The 20,433-nt window shown below is 46.4% G+C and overlaps 1 protein-coding gene across 5 annotated transcripts in view; it reads left to right on the top strand.

Annotated features, from left to right (window-relative positions):
- The window catches only part of Mcc (MCC regulator of WNT signaling pathway), a 233,011-nt gene extending 213,465 nt beyond the window's left edge, over nt 1–19,546 (top strand). For all 5 annotated transcript variants that reach the window (XM_021150247.2, XM_029472144.1, XM_021150249.2 and 2 more), the window contains 4 exons: nt 335–541; nt 3,222–3,319; nt 14,111–14,233; nt 15,619–19,546. In XM_021150247.2, coding sequence (XP_021005906.1) covers nt 335–541; nt 3,222–3,319; nt 14,111–14,233; nt 15,619–15,799 — 609 coding nt within the window. In that variant the 3' untranslated portion in view covers nt 15,800–19,546. The remainder of the gene's footprint in view (nt 1–334; nt 542–3,221; nt 3,320–14,110; nt 14,234–15,618) is intronic.
- Nucleotides 19,547–20,433: the final 887 nt, after the last annotated feature.

The following is a 20,433-nucleotide window of genomic DNA, read 5'->3' as shown; positions in this document are numbered from 1 at the left end:
GTGGATGCACCTGAGCCTCTGCACCCAGAGAACTGGTTTTCACCATGGCATTTGAGATGTGTGTGTTTGCAATCCCAATAGCACCTTAAGCGCTTTTCCTTACACGGAAGGGAAGTCCGCTTGCCTGTGATTTCTACCCGTAATTCTAAGTTCTAGTCCCCAGGATGCCCTGCAGACGTGTGCAGACAGCCAGCTCATCCCAGCTTGGGAGTGGTACCTGGACTGTGTGTGCCCATAGCTTATAGCCAGGTCTTCTTCTGCACCTATTTGGCATGGTAGCCCTTCGGCCATACAGTGCAAACCTCTCATTGACTGTGTGTGCTTTGTCCCACAGGAGGAGATGGCCGAGCTGAAGGCCCAGCTCTATCTGCTGGAGAAGGAGAAGAAAGCCCTGGAGCTGAAGCTGAGCACGAGGGAGGCACAGGAGCAGGCCTATCTGGTGCACATCGAGCATCTCAAGTCCGAGGTGGAGGAACAGAAGGAGCAGAGGATGCGGTCTCTGAGCTCCACCAGCAGCAGCGGCAAGGAGAAGCCTGGCAAGGTAGGGAGACAGGATGGTGCGGGGACTCCCTCAGTGCAGGCATTACCTGGCCTTTACCTTGTCAAAATGCCATTGCCTCGGTTTACTTGCTGGCTACATAGGCGCGAGAGGCCATAAGAAACCAAATCCACACTGAGAGGCAGCATCTCCCATTGTATCCAAGTTCAAACATTTTCACACATCACAGTCTCATCAGAGGAGTGGTCTGTGTACTGGTCTCACCCAGCAACTGTGTGTTCCTCATGACATCGATCGCTGGGTGGAGAGCTGTCCTCTCTGTATTAGTCCCCTGTGTTTATCTCCCTCAGACCTAGTCTCTGAGCAAGGAATACGAGTCTGCATTTATATGAAGAAAATACAGTTCTGCAGAAGTCAGGGGTCTTGCTAATAAAAACAGCAGCATGCAGTGTAAACCATACCCGGCCTACAGGCTACTTCTGGTATTCTCTACCACCCCTGCTCTCAGTGTCTCAGTATAAGCAGGAACAGAAGGTGGAAGGGAAGCCTTCTATTCATTTTGTATTTCTCTTCCACACACGTCCATTGGAAAGATAGAAAACCAAAAGCTTTCGAGCCTAATACATTCTATCCCTCACTCACTTGGGGAACTGTGTGTTCAGCACATCATATTTAATTTTCCTAATATGCAGGCTCCCCCTGACACCAGTGTGCTCAGATTCAGGATTTGCAAGCATATGCTGACTGGCTGATCATGTAGATGCTTTCTCGCGGTGCAGCTGTAGGTACGGCAGGGCGTCTCCAGGAAAGTTGCGTGCTTAGGAAGGAAGGAAGGAAGGAAGGAAGAATGCCGTTGCTGCGTGCTGTGAACTGTTGCTCCTTAGGTAGCTAAGAAATCTGAAGCACGCCGCACCACCAGATGCAGTCAGCGTCTGCTTCCCCACCTCGCTCTGCAGATAAATCCATGATGCTCACAGTATGGCTCTTTGCTAAGCTAGGCATCCCAAAGCCCTGAGGAATCCCACCCATCCATCCACAGCATGGCAGGACCAAGGTGATCTGCTATTGGTTAGGACTTTATGCTGGGGCGGATGGACAAAGGTGTTCACATTACAGTTACAGGATGCTCCTAAATGCAAGTTTCAGCTTCCAATGCCAAGGTGAAGCCAGAGTCAGGATGGACATACAGATTGGGAGGTTGAGTACAAGATTCCCTGAAGAAATGAGCTTCTGTCCCGGGTCCCAGTAGGGAGTGGGAGCTAGAGTAAGGACTGCCAGGCCTTCAGTGAGTTGAGGCTCCAAGACCCAGAGGAAAAGGAACTAGAGGGCTCAGCTTGCAGTGTTATCCCAATCACAGTGGGGAATCAGGGATGGGCTCTGGTGGGGGAAGGGGTACGGTTGACACAGCTCAAGATCTGGAAGATGCTATGCCAAGTGCAGTAGCTCTCCGGCAGGGGCCAGTGGTGGTGCTTCATGTCATCGTACCCAGGCTTTCTGTTCTGTACACCTTCAGAATCTTTGCTTGGCCCTTTGAGCTTGCTGGTCAGTTTGGGACACGGCTTTTGACAGAGTACCCAGTGTCTGTCTGTGTATGTTCTTAGGGTGTGGCAGAAGGGACTCAGCAGGTTCTTGCCAAAGTCCCATGAACTGAACATTCCCTCACAGTTCTCCATATTTATTTTGACTGAGAAGCACTGTGCCCTGTGGGGTGGCTTCAACACACAGGCCTTTCTCTGACAGGAAAGGCCAGCTGGCTTTTTCAAATATCTCCATAAGAAGGTAATTTATAAAGGGACCCAGTGCTTCTGGGTTTGTGCCTCTGTTTGCTATTTCAGTAAAGTCTTCAATCTTAGGTATGTTTGCTAGAGGTGAGACACCCCCGTCCCCCCCCCCCAATCTAGAGGAGGGAAGCAAGCTTCTGGTGAGCAGGGCTGAGAGAAAATCCCTTAGGCGTTTGTCCATCAAACCATCCCTGCTACAGCTACCCAAGCTGGATCCTAGTTCCTACCCACATTGCATTTGGTTTTCTGCAGTTCTTGTCCGCATGCATCAAATGTTATCACTTATGTTCAGCAAGAGGCACTGTGGGTGATGCACGAAGCCCCATCTCTAAGGGTCTATAAAATGCTAGCCAGCGAGTGGTGGCGCACACCTTTAAGAGCAGCACTTGGGAGGTGGAAGGGAGGGTGAACTTGTTTTCCTCTTCCTCACCTGAGTTTTATGAATGATTATATGGGACATAACGAAGCTTCCCCCATCTAGAGAAGGTGAGCTTTCTCTCGAAAGAGTGGTATCTGTCATCAAGGACATGTATATGTATTTTCCTTCTAAAGAGGCATGGGATGAGAGGATGAGAGGTTTGGATCTGTTAGCTTCTAGCTGGTAACTGGGCAGGGTAACCCCAGTGCATTGGTTTCTTCCGTGATAAATGAGGACAACAGCTGCCTGTGAGGGTCCTTCCTAGTGATGAGGGAGTAGCTGTGGCAGGCTTAGACCAGTGCCACTGCAGTAAGTGTTTCCCAGGGACTTCCTCATTTGGGGCATCACCTGAAGGTAATGAGATCTGGGGCAGACGAGATGATCAGATTTGCTCCCTACCTTTCGAGACCCAAGGGGTCTTTAGGCTTGGCACGGCTGTCATATGCCCCACAGCTGGGATGGTCACTGAAGTGCCCCTGGGTTCTGGCTCCTATCTGACAATGAATATGTCTGTCCTCCTCAGGAGTGTGCCGATGCTGCCTCGCCAGCTTTGTCACTGGCCGAACTAAGGACAAACAGCGACAGTGAGCTGGCCACCGAGTTCGCCAATGCCATCCGACGGTAAGCAACTCCACATCCTTGTGTTGTTCCTTTCAGCCGTGAAGGCTTTCCGGCACGTTCTCACGGCTGCTCATTCCAGCTCTCCCAGGATCGTGTGGGTCTGCCTGGATAGAAGATGGTTCTGTGTGTTTTACTTGTGCCCCAACCTTGCAGGCTAGAACTGGATAACCCTGCCATTCTGAAAAGGGAGTACTGGGTGTTGGCCTATGTACAGTCATTCCATTGGCAAGTAAGAAAATCTCTCCTTCCTGTTTTGCATGCTGTCACATTGGCTAGACCCTTCTAGATTCGGTAAATGATGGTAAGGAAACCAGGCACCCTGCCTTGGAGACATCTTCAGTGGGACTGTGCTCTGCAGCATCTGCAGTCCCTGCCAAAGGACTTTATTGTCCCCGACTCATGTCTTTACTCAATTCTTGGACATTCTCCTCCAACATTTCAGGGTGTCTTCTCCCACATTCTGCTTTGTCTTTTCCAAAGAGAAAGAGATGCCAGTTCATTGAGACCAGTCTTCTACAGTCTAACTGCTTACACTTTCTATCACCCCCACTCCCCTAGTTGCTTTGGAGTCCTGAGCAAGTAACTGCACATTTTCTAATACTCACATGAATCTATTTTTCCTTGTGTGTGTGTATTCCATTGGCACACAGTAGTCACACATATTTGTGAAATACTGTGTAGCGTTTCATAGAGAGAACTAATCAGGCTTTGCAGCTCACTTAGTCTTTGGTTGTGGCTCCTGGGTGGTCCAGCTCATGTTTATTTATTTTGGTGCTGAAATCATCTTTTTAAATGAAGTGACGTCCTCTTGCATCTTGGCGAGGATACTTCTTGGATTTATTCTTCAATTTCATCTTGTCCCTCGCTGCCTGTTCCCTTGGTACTGAGCTTTGATGTCACTTGCCTGAACTGCTATTTGCTGTTTTGCTAAGCATCTTGGTGGTCTGACTGTGGGTGCCATGTCTCCCTGTGAGCATGCCTCCCCGGGGTTCTCTGAGATGCTATCTATCAAGTGTGTCAGTCCATCTGCTGGGCTGTTTGTTCCTCCTGGCTGACAGTTGCTGAGCCTGCCTATCTGACCCCAGCTTCTGGCCCTGTCTTGTTGAGACAGCTGGTGCTTTGGTTGGGATCCTTCCCATGACAGGAGCTCTCATCTGCATTCTCCATGAAAAGTTTCCTCTCTTAGGAAGAAGAAAACTGTGCGCCTTTCACTTTTCCTGCTTTCTGGTACACAGGAACATTAGCTGCTTTCCCAAAAGCTCATGGAGTTTTATAGAATACTTTTTTCCATTACTCCAAGGGATCTGACTTGGGAAGTTTTGACAGTGCACTCTCAGCTAACTTGATCCCACCATGATCCCCTGTGTAGTTTATACCTGTGGACTCCCAGTCGACTGAAGTCGGCCTTATGAGGCCTTTTCTACCTTCCTGCTTTGCTCAAATTCACTCTGTCCTTCTATCCTTGTTGGAATGGTATTTTCCAAGTCTCTCTTGGGACGATGCTACATTGTAACTGCTCAGCCTGGGGCAGGAAACAGGCATAGCAGGAGAATGCTTGAACAAAATGCTGTAACTTCCCTGTGCCAAAGAGGCGGATAGGAATCTATCCTCCAATTGGGGGAGTTATTTGGCTATAGTATCTGTAAACCGAGCTCCTACATTTTTCAAATTCCCAAAGCCCCAGAGGTTTTTGCTGGTATGAGTAGGGTTCAGGTTGTGCTGACTAAACATAAAGAGATTTCATTTATCCCCTGTCATGATGGATTTCCAATAACCAGCCCTAAGTCCGTTAGCATGGATTTCTAATCAAGAGCCAGATATACGGAGCCAAGAAAGAACCAGAGGGGCTGGAGGAAAAAGGAAAATAACGTAATTATACGATTAAATATAGTTTCAGAATGGGAGTTATCATTGCAAGAGGAAGCACAGTTCAGACAGACACTCCAAGAGGGTGGTTAGGTGATGCTTCTAATTTTAAAACTGGAGTAGAAACAAACACCTTTTCGGGAGGTATCCGCGCTGTCACTGGCAGGCTGAGTGGTACAGGGCAGGTGGGATGGTGCCAATGTTCTCTTCTTTTGGAGCAGAACACTGTGGGCCAGGCTCTCTGCTGAGCAGAAAAATGTGGGTAGGAGTGAAGGGAAGATCCAAGACCTTTCCTGAGGAGAGCCAGCCATTCCTAGGCATGCGCTCGGCAATAGCGACATCTCTGTCTGTGTATCTGCCCTGTTCCCACCCAGCTTTGATTCCTGATAGGCCTTCACCACCGAGCCTCTTGGCATGTCTTTTTTCTTTTGGGGTGCAAAACCAGAACTCAGGATAGTCCTGCATTTGGTCTGGTTTTGTGCCATTTCCATGAACATCTGTTGTGCTGTATTGCTTCTGGTATGTCCCCAAAGCCCCCTCCGTATGACTGGGTTTACAGTCATGTACAGGAGATGTTTTCCTACCTGGGCCACATTACTTTTGCTGTGAACTATGAACACCTCCATCTCTCTGAACCCAGCAGGCCTAGTCAGGCAGAGTGATCTTTCAAGCAAAGTGAATTGGGAAATGGCAGCCATGAGAAGGGAGTTTTCAGAGATGCCTCTTCTGTGGGCACATGCTTTTTGTGCAGGCTGTCCTCCAGTCCTGAGCACAGCAGAGTGGAGTTGGCCGCTCCATCTCCATCATCGTCATGGGTGCAGGAGCAGGTGCACAATAAGATTGGGGGCAGGACTTGTTCAGCAAAGCTGAGAGACCTCCAAAGCCACCCAGTAAGACTGGGGAGAGGTTCTGTGTCTCTGTGTGAGAGCCTCAGTGCATACAAATCAGCAAAGTCAGGTTTGCACCAAGAAGTGAGCCAAACCCACTCCTGCGTTTCATTCTGAAGATTCTACCTCCACGGTATGTGCCATGGGAAGATGGGACCCTTTGAGCTCCAATGATCATACATCTGCCTGCAGAGCTCGGGCGAGTTATGTGCTGGTGAGAGGCAAACTTCCTCAGGTCAGACCTGTGAAGTGGTGCTGTGCGCTGATGAGTTCATGATGATTCAAAGGAAGGAAGCTGTTCTGTCTCGACACCAGGAAGCAGGGACACACACACACACACACACTCTCTCAAGGCTCTACTGCCGGCAGCTGGAAGCAGAGGCTGAGCATAGGTCCTGCTCTCAGTCAGCTGACTACCTCCATATTGACACCAGCTGACTACCTCCATATGGACACAAACATTCCCGGTCACCCACCCACTCACGTCTTCCCTCCTGATGATCTAGAATCACAACTTGGAGGCCACAGTGGGTCGTCCTCCCTTAGAGTCTCTTTCGTCCTTCTCTGCCTGCTTTGCTTCCTCATCAGTTGATCAAGTGCTCGAAACTCAGTGTCCAGACGAGCCATTTGTCACGCCTGTCGCTTTAATGTCCATTTCTGCTGAGAGTGCACTGGAGTACTCCATCACCAGGTCAAGGTGGTCTCTAGATCTCAAGGAACTTCCCCTCTCATGTCTCAAGGGCTTCTCAATCCAATCTGGCCATTCCAGATAACTTCTCGTTCTGAGCTCAGACTCTAGTCCTCTTCCTCATCTTCTTCCTTCAGAATATCCAACTTCCAGAGACTTACATCATCAGTCATCACCCTGTGTATCTTCTCCCTGAGCCCCCAGTGGTACTAGGTACCCAGCAGTGTCCTTTGGGACCCTTGGCTGTTGATAAGACTCTTAAATTTCAGTGTCTTGAGTTGCAAAATCAACATATTTATGGGATCTCGGCCATGAGGGAGAATAAGGTTACTGCTTGTCTCAGTAGCTATGCATGAATATGGTCAATCTGGGTGGGAAGCTTTTCAACAGTGGCAGAGTTTTCACCATTTTGTTAGTAGAACCGTTACTTCAAAAGATGCTTTGTAAAAAATGTACATTTGCTGATGCTTCACACTCGGCTGATATATAGCAGCAATCAAGCCCTAGGAGTGGTACCAAAAATTCCATAAATGCACCCTGGATCTGAAGGATGTTAATGAAGTACAAAGTGGGCCCATGGATCCGTTATCACTGAATTGCATTGCTGAGGGTGTCTAGAGGGGAGGCAAAGACTGAGGCTCACCCAAGGGGTGGAAGTAAGTGTTGCTCGAGTAATTGAGATTTCTTTTGTCACCATCTAGTGTCTCAAAAGCCCCGAGTTGGCAGCCCCACCTAGAATTGCATAAAGGCACAGAGAGCAGTGAGGGGCGTCCCATTTCATGGCAGTCGTAGACAAGGGAGCAGTGTGCCAAGTTCATTTCTTGGACACTAAAAGCACATTCCTTGGGAAATCTGGGCCAAAGCACTGGCAGCTGTTCTTCACTGCAACTTCTGGCAACTCCAGCTACGCTCAGACAGCAGCCATAGAACATGGTTATCTGGGGACACTTAATCCTGGCTCTACAGGCCTGTGATCATAACCAGAGCCCTTGTTCATTGCACATTCTACCTATCCCCCCTCGTGAGTCACAAGATGCTTCAACAAGATGCTTAAGCACCCAGGCTCTGCTGATGCCTGAACACCAGCCAGTGCTGCTGCACCTGGCGGAAGGCAAGCGTCCTCACTGTGCCTCAGATTACTCATTCCTATAGTGAACACAACAGCAATGCTGATCTCAACGGCTTGTGATAGCTCATTTTATCCTGGAAGAGAACTTAGAGACAGCAATTCTCTGTTGCCAGGGTAGTCTAAATAGAAGGCAGTTAAGATTATTATGATGGTAGACATAAAGGAGAAAACGAACAAAGGAAACGAACTAAGCCACAGTACATCTAGCTGCCAGGAAATAACAAAGGGCTGTGGTATACTAAACTTGGGCCATTTGTCCTCTGTTGATGGTGGCTGGGAGGTAATATTTAAGCTGAAGGAAGACCAAGAGAGTTGATAGGATGTCTCAGAACAAAGACTTGAAAATGGAGAGGAGCCCACATCCATCCTTCCAAGTAGAAGCAGAAGGAAAGACCAGACAGAAGTAATCTGACCCAATCTTCCATAATGAAAGAGACCTGGCTGCCCAGTGGAAGTCAGATCAGAGGGGTGTTGTCGGTCTGTGTATGGGAGGGGACTATCTGCAGAGATCTCTGGCCCAGCCCGGTGGGGGGAGGGTTAGAGCAAAGGGGAAAAGTCACGAGCAGGGAGGGGGAAGTGCCTCTGCTGCAGCTGCCACTGCTCTGGTGTTGCTGCTGCTCCTAGATGCTGCACTGGCTGCACCACTGCACCAAGCAGAGCTTGCTGGTGAGCAGAAGTGCAGGGGAGCTCCTGGTGGTAAAAGCTTTGGGAGAGCATTCTCTTCCCAGGCAGTGTAACAGCTCTGGTGACAGATGCTCTCAGATGATGGAGTCATTCTCACACACCATTACTCTTTCTGCATAGGGATATTATATACAGTTTTGGGGTGGGGTGGGTCTGACAGCATACTGCTTCCTACTGGCTTGGCCTGAGATGGCTCATCTACATGAGTAGGGGGCACTGCCCCTATGTGACTGAAGGCCACAATTCTCTCTATGGGGGTGGGTGTGTGTGGCTACATGACAGAGGCCTGGTACCTAGAGCGGCAAAGCTCCTACGGTCCCTTTAGGGTCCCTGGAGCTTCAAGCCTTAGCTCTACCATACCAGGCTTCCTTTCATGGTCCATTGACCCACAAGGTGCCAGGGTAGAAGCAGAGAAGGTGACTAGCAGACTGCCATGCTTAGCAAGGTGTGAAAGGATAGACCTGGTGGTGGTGGTAGAAGAAGTGACATAGCCAGGCATGGTGGCACACGCCTTTAATCCCAGCACTTGGGAGGCAGAGGCAGGAGGATTTCTGAGTTCGAGGCCAGCCTGGTCTACAAAGTGAGTTCCAGGACAGCCAAGGCTACACAGAGAACCCCTGTCTTGAAAAAAAAAAAAAAAAAAGTGACATAAAGTCAAGACTTTGGAGGGAGTCTGATGATGAATGTAGGTAGACGATGGGGCGGAGGTCTGTCTACGGCTCTACACACGGTAATAATGGCATTGGTGTTGCCATTTGCCGACCATGAGAAGTGTGGCTTTGGGTGTAATTTCAAAAGTTCTCCTCTGGAAATTAATTAATTAAATTAAATTAATAATGAATGCTCAGTGGGAGGTGTCTGATGGGTGAGCCCAGAGATGTGAGGGAAGGCCTGGAGATCAAGATTCTGCCAGATTTAGGAAAATAAATGATAACAAACTTAAAGAAAGGGTAAGAGATAAAATCTAGTTTGAGCCAAGGCCCTAAGTAATTACCAATATTCAGAAACAAAGGTTAAAGGAAAGACAGTACCAGGAAAAGAAAAGAAAGAAAGGAAAAGATGGTTCCTTGGAGCACTGCATTGATCAACAGCCGAGAGTTCATGATGCAGTGACTGTGTGTGGATGTGGCCTTGCAATCCATTTCTGTGGAATATAATGCTGCCTGGGGCCAGAGTACTTGAAAAGTGAGTAAAACAGGAATTTCATGGGCAGACAATTCCCTGAGGAATCCCAGTTTGTAGGTGTGTTACTGTGAGCCCCTGCTGTTTGGTCCACATTCAGTTCTTTTTTTTTTTTGGTTTTTCGAGACAGGGTTTCTCTATGTAGCCCTGGCTGTCCTGGAACTCACTTTGTAGACCAGGCTGGCCTCGAACTCAGAAATCCGCCTGCCTCTGCCTCCCGAGTGCTGGGATTAAAGGCATGCGCCACCACGCCCGGCTCACATTCAGTTCTTATGAATGACTAAAGCCACTCAGTACCTCATGACAGGATACTGGCTTACCCCAGAGACTGACTTGAGTCACAAATTACTGCTACTGGCCATCAAAGAGGACGTTCAGTTCTGCTTGTACACAGAGATGTGATTCTGATAGCCAGTCTGTGGGCAAGTCTTTCCTCAGGGGACTGCTTACCAGCCCCACCCCTCCTCCATCTTATAGGCCAGCTGACTTGCCTTTCCTTAGTGTCCTGATACTCCCACCTCTTAACTGCCTTATGGGTACCGTGCTCCTTAGAACTGTGACAACACACACCAAGCCCAATCACCTTCTGTGTGAGGAGTTGGAGAAGGGACAGAAGGAGCTGAGGGGGTCTGCAGCCTCATGGAGAGAGCAACAGTGTCAACAGGCCAGACCCTCTCCTCCCCCAAGCTCCCAGGGACTGGACCACCAACCAAAGAATACATACGCATATGTGGCAGAGGATGGCCTCGTTGGACATCAGTGGGAGAGGAAGCCCTTGGACCTGAGGGGGTTCAATGCCCCAGGGTAGGGGAATGCCAAGGCAGGAAGGCAGGAGAGGGTGGGTGAGTGGGAAAGCACCTCCATAGAGGCAGGGGGAGGGAGGATGGGATACGGGGTTTCCGGAGGGGAGACTTGGAAAGGGGATAACATTTGAAATGTAAATAAAGAAAATATCCAATAAAAGAAAAAAATCTTCATGTAAACTAAAAAAAAAAAAAAAAGGTACTACCTTTAATGATCATCAATAATCTGGTTTTTTTTGGTGAAGGCTAAATACTGGAGTGGGGGAGACTGATAATTAAAACCTGGACTGGATGTCGGGTCTTCGTGTCCTGGTCCATATAGTTATAGCTATTCTGTTTTTAATTAATGGTAAGAGTGCCCAGACCACAGCAAACAAAATAATAGCAAGAAGGGAATTGTGCAATTCCAGGCAGTCCCCAGAACACTCTGAATGCATTCCTACAGAGGGGAAATTTATATTTAATTTCCTCATGTATGAAGCCTAAGAAATTGCTTGCACTGGCATGCTGTTTTACATACGGAAACCATATCCATTCTCCCTTTTCTGATGGCCAAGAACGTTGAGTTGGAAACTAGAATGAACAGGACATTAATGGTCGAGAGTTCGAAGTGACTGAGATAGGCTATCTGATTCTTAGAGTTCCAGGGCATCCTACGAATGGGAAAACAGCATGAGAAGTTTCTTTAATCTTTGAGAAACTTTGACTCAGGCCAGACCCAGATTCATGACTTTGACCCACAAAGGAATTTCAGGTCGGGTCAGTATGCAGCAGAATTTGAAATTCTGTAAAAGGTATTTTAAGCATAAAGGTTAGTTCTCCTAACTATAAATGCACCCAGAAAGACATGCCCAAGTGTGGTATAGGCTCACGAAGGTAGAAGAGCAGAAAACTAGACCTACCTATCCAGCTGTGGGTCCAAGCACCCCGGAGGAATCATAGTCGTCTCAGTGTTAAGCATGACGACTATCATCTGGGTTCCTCCCAACTTGCCCCACTCCCATTTCTCTGTGTTTGGTGAGTGAGATTACAGGGCGACCCCGGATACTTCAGGACCACACTCTGATCAGGGAAAACAAATATTTGGGGCTTAGAGGGTTTTTTCGAGTCTGTGGCTGGAATAGGAAGTTTCAAGCAGTCGTTAACTGTGCTGAGTTCTTGATGCTTTGTCCACAGAACGCTTCAACCCGATTGCTGGGTGTAGGGTCCCTTTCCCTTCTTAGGTCCCTATAATTCTGTCTACCATTATCTAAGTTACAAGTCACACACACACACACACACACACACACACATCACTAAAATTTTCTAGATTCTACCTTAAATATGCAAAACATGTAAAATTAATTTTAATAGCACACATTGTAGCTCAGGGTAAACACTTGCCCAAGATTCAATTCCTAACTTTGTTCCCTTAAATATGACCAAATATCACTATTGTATTTACCTCAACATCATATTTTTGGCATGCTATGGGGCTTTACAAATTCAGGTATTTTACTTTCTTATCATCGCAGTTTCAAACTTCCATATTCATTTTATACTTACCTGGTGTCTCTCGGCTTCCACGCTAGATAAACAGTGCTACTTCGGTATAGCATTTGTTGGGGTTCCGACAACTGATCTATATACCCTGACTCTTACTATAGATTTGTCCCTCTCAAAACAGCCAAATGCATCCAAGTTCAAGCTGTAGACTCTGTTTTGCATCCTCAAATAAGTGAAGTGATGTAGTTCTCCTGATGTCTGCACTTCCTTTCCCTCAGGTAGATATCTAAGTGGCCCTGGGGCATTACTTCTGAGCTCCCAGAGCTGATAATGTTCCGTATCACCCCAAGTTGAGGATGGGCAGGTCTGAGAGCTTCTTTGCTTTTTTTTAGGGGGGGGGGAATCCTGCCCTACTGTAGAGATTGCCGTGTCTATAAAGTCCCTCCCCCCCCAGTGTCAGGGAAAAGAGCCCTTTGTTGGCAGCAGGTAGAATAAGATGGAGGTGGCAGTGACGGTATCTCTGTCAAAGGTTCTTGTTAATTTCTTTGAGCTGCTGATTTTAGTTTTAGTTTCTTCACAGGCTCTTCTTCCCCTTTTGTACAACTAGTTTTATGACCTCTGTGGTATTCACGCCACAACATATGTATACACAGACGTGGTAACATTTTTATAGGGAAAGAAAAAAGCTAGTAACAAAACATAAACAAGCAACTTTTCAGCCAAAGAGGGATGAAGGAGTGCCCCTCCTGTTTCCCTAGCCTTGCACCAGCTGGAGAGTGGTTGCCTGGAAGGCATGGGCACTGAGGGAGGCCCTCTCTTCTAGCAGGGGATGCTACTATGCTGTGAGTTCAGTGGGAGACATAGCTAAACCAGATTTCCTAGACTGCTCATGCTCAGGATAAACATTCCCCAGAGATGGGCAGAAATGCAGCCTCATTCCCACCTGCCCCGTGGCCAGCCATCTTGTAGCTAAGGCCAGCAGAAGGACCCAGTGAAGAATGAATCCGTACACCATAGGCTGGTTGGCATTCTACCTTTACACCTTACTCAAGGGTTGGTGTTGTGAATACTCCCTCTATTCATCCATCAGTCTGGAGAGGTCAAGTTGCCCAGAGTGCAGAAATGTAAAAGATCAGATACTAGGGAAATCAGGAAGGGAAAATGAGGGTCAGAATCACAGGGGTGCCTAGATGTAGACTCCCGCATCCTGAGGTCACAATGGGTACAGCCATCTTAATATCTGTATCCCAACCCCTCTTTCCCAAGCATCCTAAATATCTCTGAAACCACTTAGTGATTCAAGAACAGAAAACCCTGTCTTGCCTGGGTTCCACAATGTGCTTGCTCACATGCCATACAAAAATGTTCTAATAATACAAAATTCAAATAGCAAAACTTGCTGCTAACGCTTCAACCACTATTGAATCTGTGGTAGGTTTTCTAGTCTATCACCACAATACATCCTATTCCTAACTGATTTTATTAAAACAATATTCTCTTCCATGTCAGCGCATGCTGATCTGAATTTAGGCAGATTTTTTTTTTTTCTACAGGCATTCCAGTAGAACAGATATTGATTGATTCAAACACTTCCCTAGTCTTTGTATGCATGCCACAACGTGCTGTGCTGGGGTGGTCAGAAGACAACTTAAGAGTGAATTCTTTACTTCCACTGTGTGGATTCTCAAAGCTGAACTCAGGCCATCAGGCTTGGTTTGATAGCCAGTGCTTTTACCCACTGAGCTAACCTGCCGCGTCCGTCCGTCTGTCTATCCTTAATTACTGTAACAAAAGCTGAAGTGATTCCATCTTAATGGATATGCCTTTGTTAGAAACGCTTGTTTAGCCCAAGGGATGTGTGCATCTTCTGCTAGTAGTTTAGATGTGACTAATCCTAAGAGGCCCGCAGATTCGCCAGGGTGATTTCACCTGCCGTGCAGAGCAGAGAAGCTGTGCTCCTAAGCCCATCACTCTTAACTTTCTGTGCTCTGGACCACTGATTCTTGGCCAGCTACCCTTGTCTCCTTCCCACCTACTGATGGTTGCTGCTGTCTCTTTTTGATACAGGGAAAAGAAGCTGAAGACCAGAGTCCAAGAACTGGTCAGTGCCTTGGAAAGACTCACCAAAAGCAGTGAAATCAGGCACCAGCAGTCGGCAGAGTTTGTTAATGACCTGAAACGGGCCAACAGGTAAGACCCCGGTGCACCCCAGTGCTCCCCCGGCACAGGGAAGATCTTCCCTGGACTCTCGTGGGAAATGACTGTACAGTATAAAGTCCTAATACAGCCAACCAGAAACCCAGAAAGTTAATGATGAGCTCATTTCCGATTAGATGGCCTAAGAAAAATGAAGCCTGCTGTGGCCTCTCCTTGACATTGCCTATAATAAAGATTCTGAGAAGTCAGGGGGAAAAATAAATCTATTTTTGAGCCGGTATTTTCAGTTGGCAATCAAACCATCTATTGGAGTAAAACTCCATTCAGTGGCACATTTTAGGGTACTTTAGACTTTAAGAGTTTTAAACATTTGGGGTATATGATATATGTATATATATATATATATATATATATATATATACACATACACACACACACACACATATATATATATACACATATACATACACATATATTTTAAAAAAGGACTTCAGAGTCTTTGTGCCTGTAAGGTATCTATTACTACTTCTTAGAAACTAAACCAGAGACAAACTTTTAAAAGTTTTTATTCATTTACAAAACTCAAACTCAGTAGATACCACATTTTTTATGAAAAATACTATTTTTCATAAATTTCAGTATTTCAAAAAATACTATCAAATTGTAACTAAAATGGCATTTTAGTTTTGTAAATATCACTAGCTTACTAAGGCACCTGGATTTTACAATCCACTCTGCCATCAATGTAAGACACGCCCCCCCCCCAATGAGATTTTAAGACTCCCAGAAGGGTCTCTCTCTGTATGCATGCGTGTGCGTGTATGTCTCCTCCCTCAAGTCACTCTTTAGAAACTCTAGCTCATGGTAACACAGTAGACCTGAAGGGACCCAATATTCTATTTTGGAGCAGAAAGAATATGGAGACATAGCAGGGCTCATCTACAGTAGGCCTAGGACCAGAATATAAGCCCATATTCTTTAGCTGATAGCATTTTCTTACAGCCCAAAGCATTAGAAAGTTGGAGTATAGACTTCTGCCCCTGTCCTGGGTGAGCTAACACTTTATGTAACTCACACTTGACCATCTGTAGCCAGCAGTCATGAAACAACTACCCCTAGTAAAATTTCTAAAATTTAGCAACCTCTTTCGTATGTTTTGGATGGGGCCACTTTGGGCTGTTGGCTAACTCTTACTGTGTTAGGTGTTGGGTAATTCCTCTACAGCCTTGGCCTGGATAAGTATGCTTGAGCCAGAACCCTAGACCTGGGCAGCTTCTCTCTGGACTTTGGATTCTTCCTGGAGAGGCAAACCAGGCTCTTCAGAGCAGTGCTCTCGACCTGGTGACCCAGCTCGAAGCACAGGGTATCACTCATTCCTTGGGATGACTCTTTCCTCCTTTCCCTCTGTTCCCACACAGCAATCTGGTGGCTGCTTACGAAAAAGCAAAGAAGAAGCATCAAAACAAGCTGAAGAAGCTGGAATCTCAGATGATGGCCATGGTGGAGCGACACGAGACCCAAGTGAGAATGCTCAAGCAAAGAATAGCCCTGCTGGAGGAAGAGAATTCCAGGCCACACACCAACGAAACGTCACTCTAACGGGCACTCTGGCACCAAAGTTGGCTAACCTGGAGCAGCTCTGGAGTCCTCAGAAGAGGAAGGGCCCAGAGAAGGAGGGACTGTTGGGAGAAGAGTGGAAAGGTTGCATATAGGTCACAGGCTCCACCCTGGGGGGCGTGGTCACGATGGCACTGTGGATTATGTACCTATGTACTAGCTCCAGCTGCTCTAGGCTTAGCCACAAAGGGTGTCTACAATGGCTCCAGCCTCAAGATTAGCCACATCTTCTTTCAGCGTTCACCATTCCAGTTCTCAACTGTTCTGTGCAGTAGTGGAACTCCAGGCATCTGTGGATTTCCAAGTCTCCCCATCCCCACCCTCACCTCCTTTTTTTTTTTTCCATAGGCTGTGGACTTTTCTGGATTTCTTCCTTCCTCTTCCAAGGGGAAGGTGACAGTGTTGTATGTCTCCAGTATCTAGGGCTGGCGGCTTCCTGTAGCAGGCTCTGCTTTTCAGGTCCCATGGTACCAGATTCTTGAAATACGGTCATGAAGAGTTAGTAGTTGGGAGTTACAGACTAAAGGATGCACAAAGTGTTGCCACCGAGCATCCCAGACACAGTGCAGCTTCAAATAGAGCAATGCTGGGGCTGTGTGTAGACCGTTGTGCTCTAGACGAATAAAAGCATCTTCCATTTTTATTTTAGAGGCAGGGCTCAGATTCCCTTCTAGCAAGAGTAAAATTTAGAACACTCTTGATTTATGTAGAGAAGCCAACATTTTACCATGGGTTTCTTCCAGAACAAAGAAAAAAACAGTATTTGCTCTCACCCAGCCCAGGGCACTATAATAGCTTCTATTTTGAATCAAAACCTAAGCCACTTTTGAGCATCTGTGGGCCCTGCCTCCCTAAAGGCAAGAGGCTTGGTGACCCTTACTGTTGTACAAAATTGTTCCCACCTATTTAACAGAGTGCCACTGAACCTTTAGCCTCTGACTGGATGAGGGAATGGTCGACAGGCTTCCTAAGCTAACCAGTGACTGGAAGGCGGGTTCCAAGTACCTGAACTCTGGGAGGTATTCCAGACTCATTTAGTTCCTAGTATAACCTTTATTGTTTTGCCTTCTGCTGTTCATGGGTACAATTAAGAGCAGCTTGGCTTTTTAGCTTTTTCACCTCCTGTAGCCCCTAATACTATTCATCTGCTCTGAGAAATGGGTCCAACTGCCCTGGTTACCTAGGTGAAAGATGCTGCATAAATGGCCATGTTGTTGCTGTAGACTCCTGGTTCTGGGTGGGTGTGCTTTCAGAAAGCAAACACAAGTTCCTCAGCCTCCTGGGTAACAAGGAAAGATATTTTGGCCTTCTCCTATGACAGACAGACAGACCTGGAAGCTCAACAGTTCTTCCTTCTCAGACCAGTGCCAAGCCCTTCATCTGGCAGAGTAACACCAGCGTGACTGGTTTGAGTCAAGGCCTGGCCTGTGCGTGCTGACGGCTTTCTAGCCTTCTGTCACCTGTGATGTTTTCTGTGCTCACCTTTTGGGGTAAAGTTGTATCTGTTATTCAGAAAATGTGTAAGTAGAAACATCTATTACCTCTCTGCCACCCCAAGAATTGGTAAAATTAGCTTTCAGTTTGTTTGTTTGTTTCCAGCTATGCTCAAAAATGTCTGCCCCCTGAGCAAACTGGAATAGGCATGGCTGTCCTGGAGACACCACAGTCCAGGTAAGGGATGCTTGTTAGGCTTCCTGTTCTGTCCATCCAGATGCAGTGATGGACAGCAGGTGATGCTCTAAGCGATCAAGAGAATGCTCAGATGCAAGTTAGGGAGGGATGACAGGCTGCCTGCCGAGGTTTGCCCCCTCCCCGCAGCCTGAAAAAAATCCCTTACTTCTAGGTCCACAGTTCCTCCACAGGGAAGCCCCCAAAGCAATGATCCTACCTGGCCTTAGAGTCTGCGTTTCTAAGTCCATAAATATATGGTGACTTGGTGAAAACGTTGGCAATGTCCAGTTTTTGAATAAATGGGAAAGGGCTATACAATCTTTTCCTTGTAACTGTCAATGTTGGTTGAGGGTGAAGCAGAAGGCATTTGCTTATGTGAATTATGGAAGCTACTGAACTGCACTGATTAAATACATGATAGCAGGTGCCTAGGTAATTTCCCTTTTTGTTTAACCGGGCGCTTCCTGAACCAACTTTTAAATAGGAAATGGTTTCTATTAACATGTCTATTCAGGCAAACAAGATTATCTTGATTTTAATTTGTATGAGGTTAAAAAACCTACGGTCCTGTGTAGGCAGTCACCTTTACTAATCAAAGCCAATTTTCGTTCATCAAAAATAGGCAGAACAAAAAGGCCCATCAGGAACCACTTCATAGTTTCCTTGGACTGTACTCCCCATTCTGAACTGAGGTGGACAAACCCAACTCGGGCAGCGGGAACAGGCAAAGGAGACATCTGTCTATGACTGGCTCTGGTACATTGCAACCAAGCCCAGGTATATCAGCCAAGTGTGCCTTGCCTTGTGCCGGTAAGAAAGCCTCCACTAGAGTCATAATAAAGGCTGTCATGTGATCAGACAGTTGAGACCTACCCTTGTCCCCGTGTCATACTCCAGGTGTACATGAGTGCTCAGGGTCCCCAGTGGGCCCTTCCACTCACTCCATTCTGTGCTGATGATATGTACTTGCCTGAAACTGGATGCTACCTTTAACTGACACTTAGAAAGCTTTTATTAGCTTAAGTGCGCATATCCTTCCAGATGCATGTAGGCACAAGGTCTTCCTCACTACCTGCAGCAGAACTTTACAAGGGCTTCAGAGAACTCTAAATTAGAGCTTTGGCAGAGTTCTTATAAGGAAGAGCAGGCCGAGCCACACAGCCTCTGGTGTTTATTCTAAAAACTGTTAGAAGAGGCTTAATAAGGACCTTGCCACCGTGAAGGAGACCTAGACGTCTTCTAGTTCCCACATACATTACCTTAACAGAAAGGAAATGCTTTTCAGTTTTTTTGTTTTTTTTTTTCTCCATCATTGGCGTGGATCAAAACTATCAGGCTTCTGTATTCTATACACTATGGCCCACAAAAAACTCGCTGCAACAATATAAAATGTTAGAGCTGCCAAGAGTTAAGGTTGTATCATGTTCAAAGAGACGTGTAGAGAAAAGCATGAGCCCTCGCTCCGCTTTTATTGGTCCAAACACTTCCTTCTGTAAACGCTTTCAGTGGTAAATGTTTAATTGGGAGTATGTCATATGAACACAGTGCCCTAAGTAAGAACAATCACGTTCACTAAATGTATACAGTGTCACCTACTGAACGATGCTCAGTGTTTTTAGAGCCCAACAGAGAACAAATTCTTTGGTGGCTAAAATTTCTGCCCTGATCTTCATTAGGGTATAGTCCTAGTGAAGAGCAGGGATGGGCAAACATCCAAGAGCTTCAGCACCAGTATTTTCCTTCTGTGGTATACTGCAGATACAACTGTGGAAGAAACCGGCAACTGACTTTGTTTAGCCAATGGAACCTATATGACAAAGAGACTTAAGTGACAAAGAATGACAGACTGGTACCTTGGCCACAGCTTGCAAACTCTTTGTAAAGCAGGAATGGCTTGCTACAAAAACCACCCCCATCCTTTAAGTGTTCTCACAATGGAAGCCCTATGTTTTACACAGGTCAGCTCTGAACCCACGGCCTCCCATTTTGATTCATTTTCTTGTTTTTTGTTTGTTTGTTTTCCAAGGGTTTCTCTGTAGCCCTGGCTGTTCTGGAACTCACTTTGTAGACCAGATTGGCCTCGAACTCAGAAATCTACCTGCCTCTGCCTCCCAAGTGCTGGAATTAAAGGTGTGTGCCACCACGCCTGGCTTCGATTCATTTTCTAATCACCTTTGTGTTCATCTGAGATGCTGTGACCCCAGCATAACAAGCACGCTTGTAGAGAGGAAGATATTTTTATATGGGCAAGCATTACAATTTTGGTAGTCCAATATAATACATTGTCTGATATTTTGAAGATGTGTTCAAAAAGAAAAAGCTGCATCCCAGAAACAAGAGTCACTGCTGGGTAACACCACCCTTGACTATTTGATCTTCCAAGTCTCTCATTGATAATTACCCCACGTGCCCGCTCAGCAGCACAGAGTGGGTTCTGTAGAGAACTCCACGTGCACGCAGATGCTCTACCGTTCGTTCTCTTCCATGGCTGAACTGTGGAAGAGGTTGGGTGTAGAGTCCACAGTGTTCTTTTGCGGTGCTCCTGTAGGACACCTACCTTCAAGAGCCCGATAACAATAAGTTTGTTAGGACCCGATGCAAAGATTACAAATGTTCACTTCGATTTCTAATCTGCTTTTAGACATAATGTTAACTTACTTTGCATGAAATTTAACTTTTTTTAATCCATTGAAAATGTGCTTTTTATACCACTTGAATTAGAAAATCCTGCTTGAATGTACTGTTTCTGAAGCACATGTGACTGTGTTTGCATCTGTCAGTACTGTTCTGCTTGTATGGAAAGTGTCATTTGAAAGTGGCTACTAAACACTGTACTATACCTTGTAATTTTTAGACTTACTTTTAGCTTTAAATGTTTCCAGATGCCTTTAGTTTTTAGCTGCTGTAAAATAGCTAATTTGTGTTATTTGATATAGAATTGTTTA

The sequence above is a fragment of the Mus caroli genome, chromosome 18 (genome assembly GCF_900094665.2).
Source record: "Mus caroli chromosome 18, CAROLI_EIJ_v1.1, whole genome shotgun sequence".
Classification (NCBI taxonomy): Eukaryota; Metazoa; Chordata; class Mammalia; order Rodentia; family Muridae; genus Mus; species Mus caroli.
The sequence above is the reverse complement of the archived record's forward strand: the minus strand, read 5'-3'. Positions and strand labels throughout refer to the sequence as shown.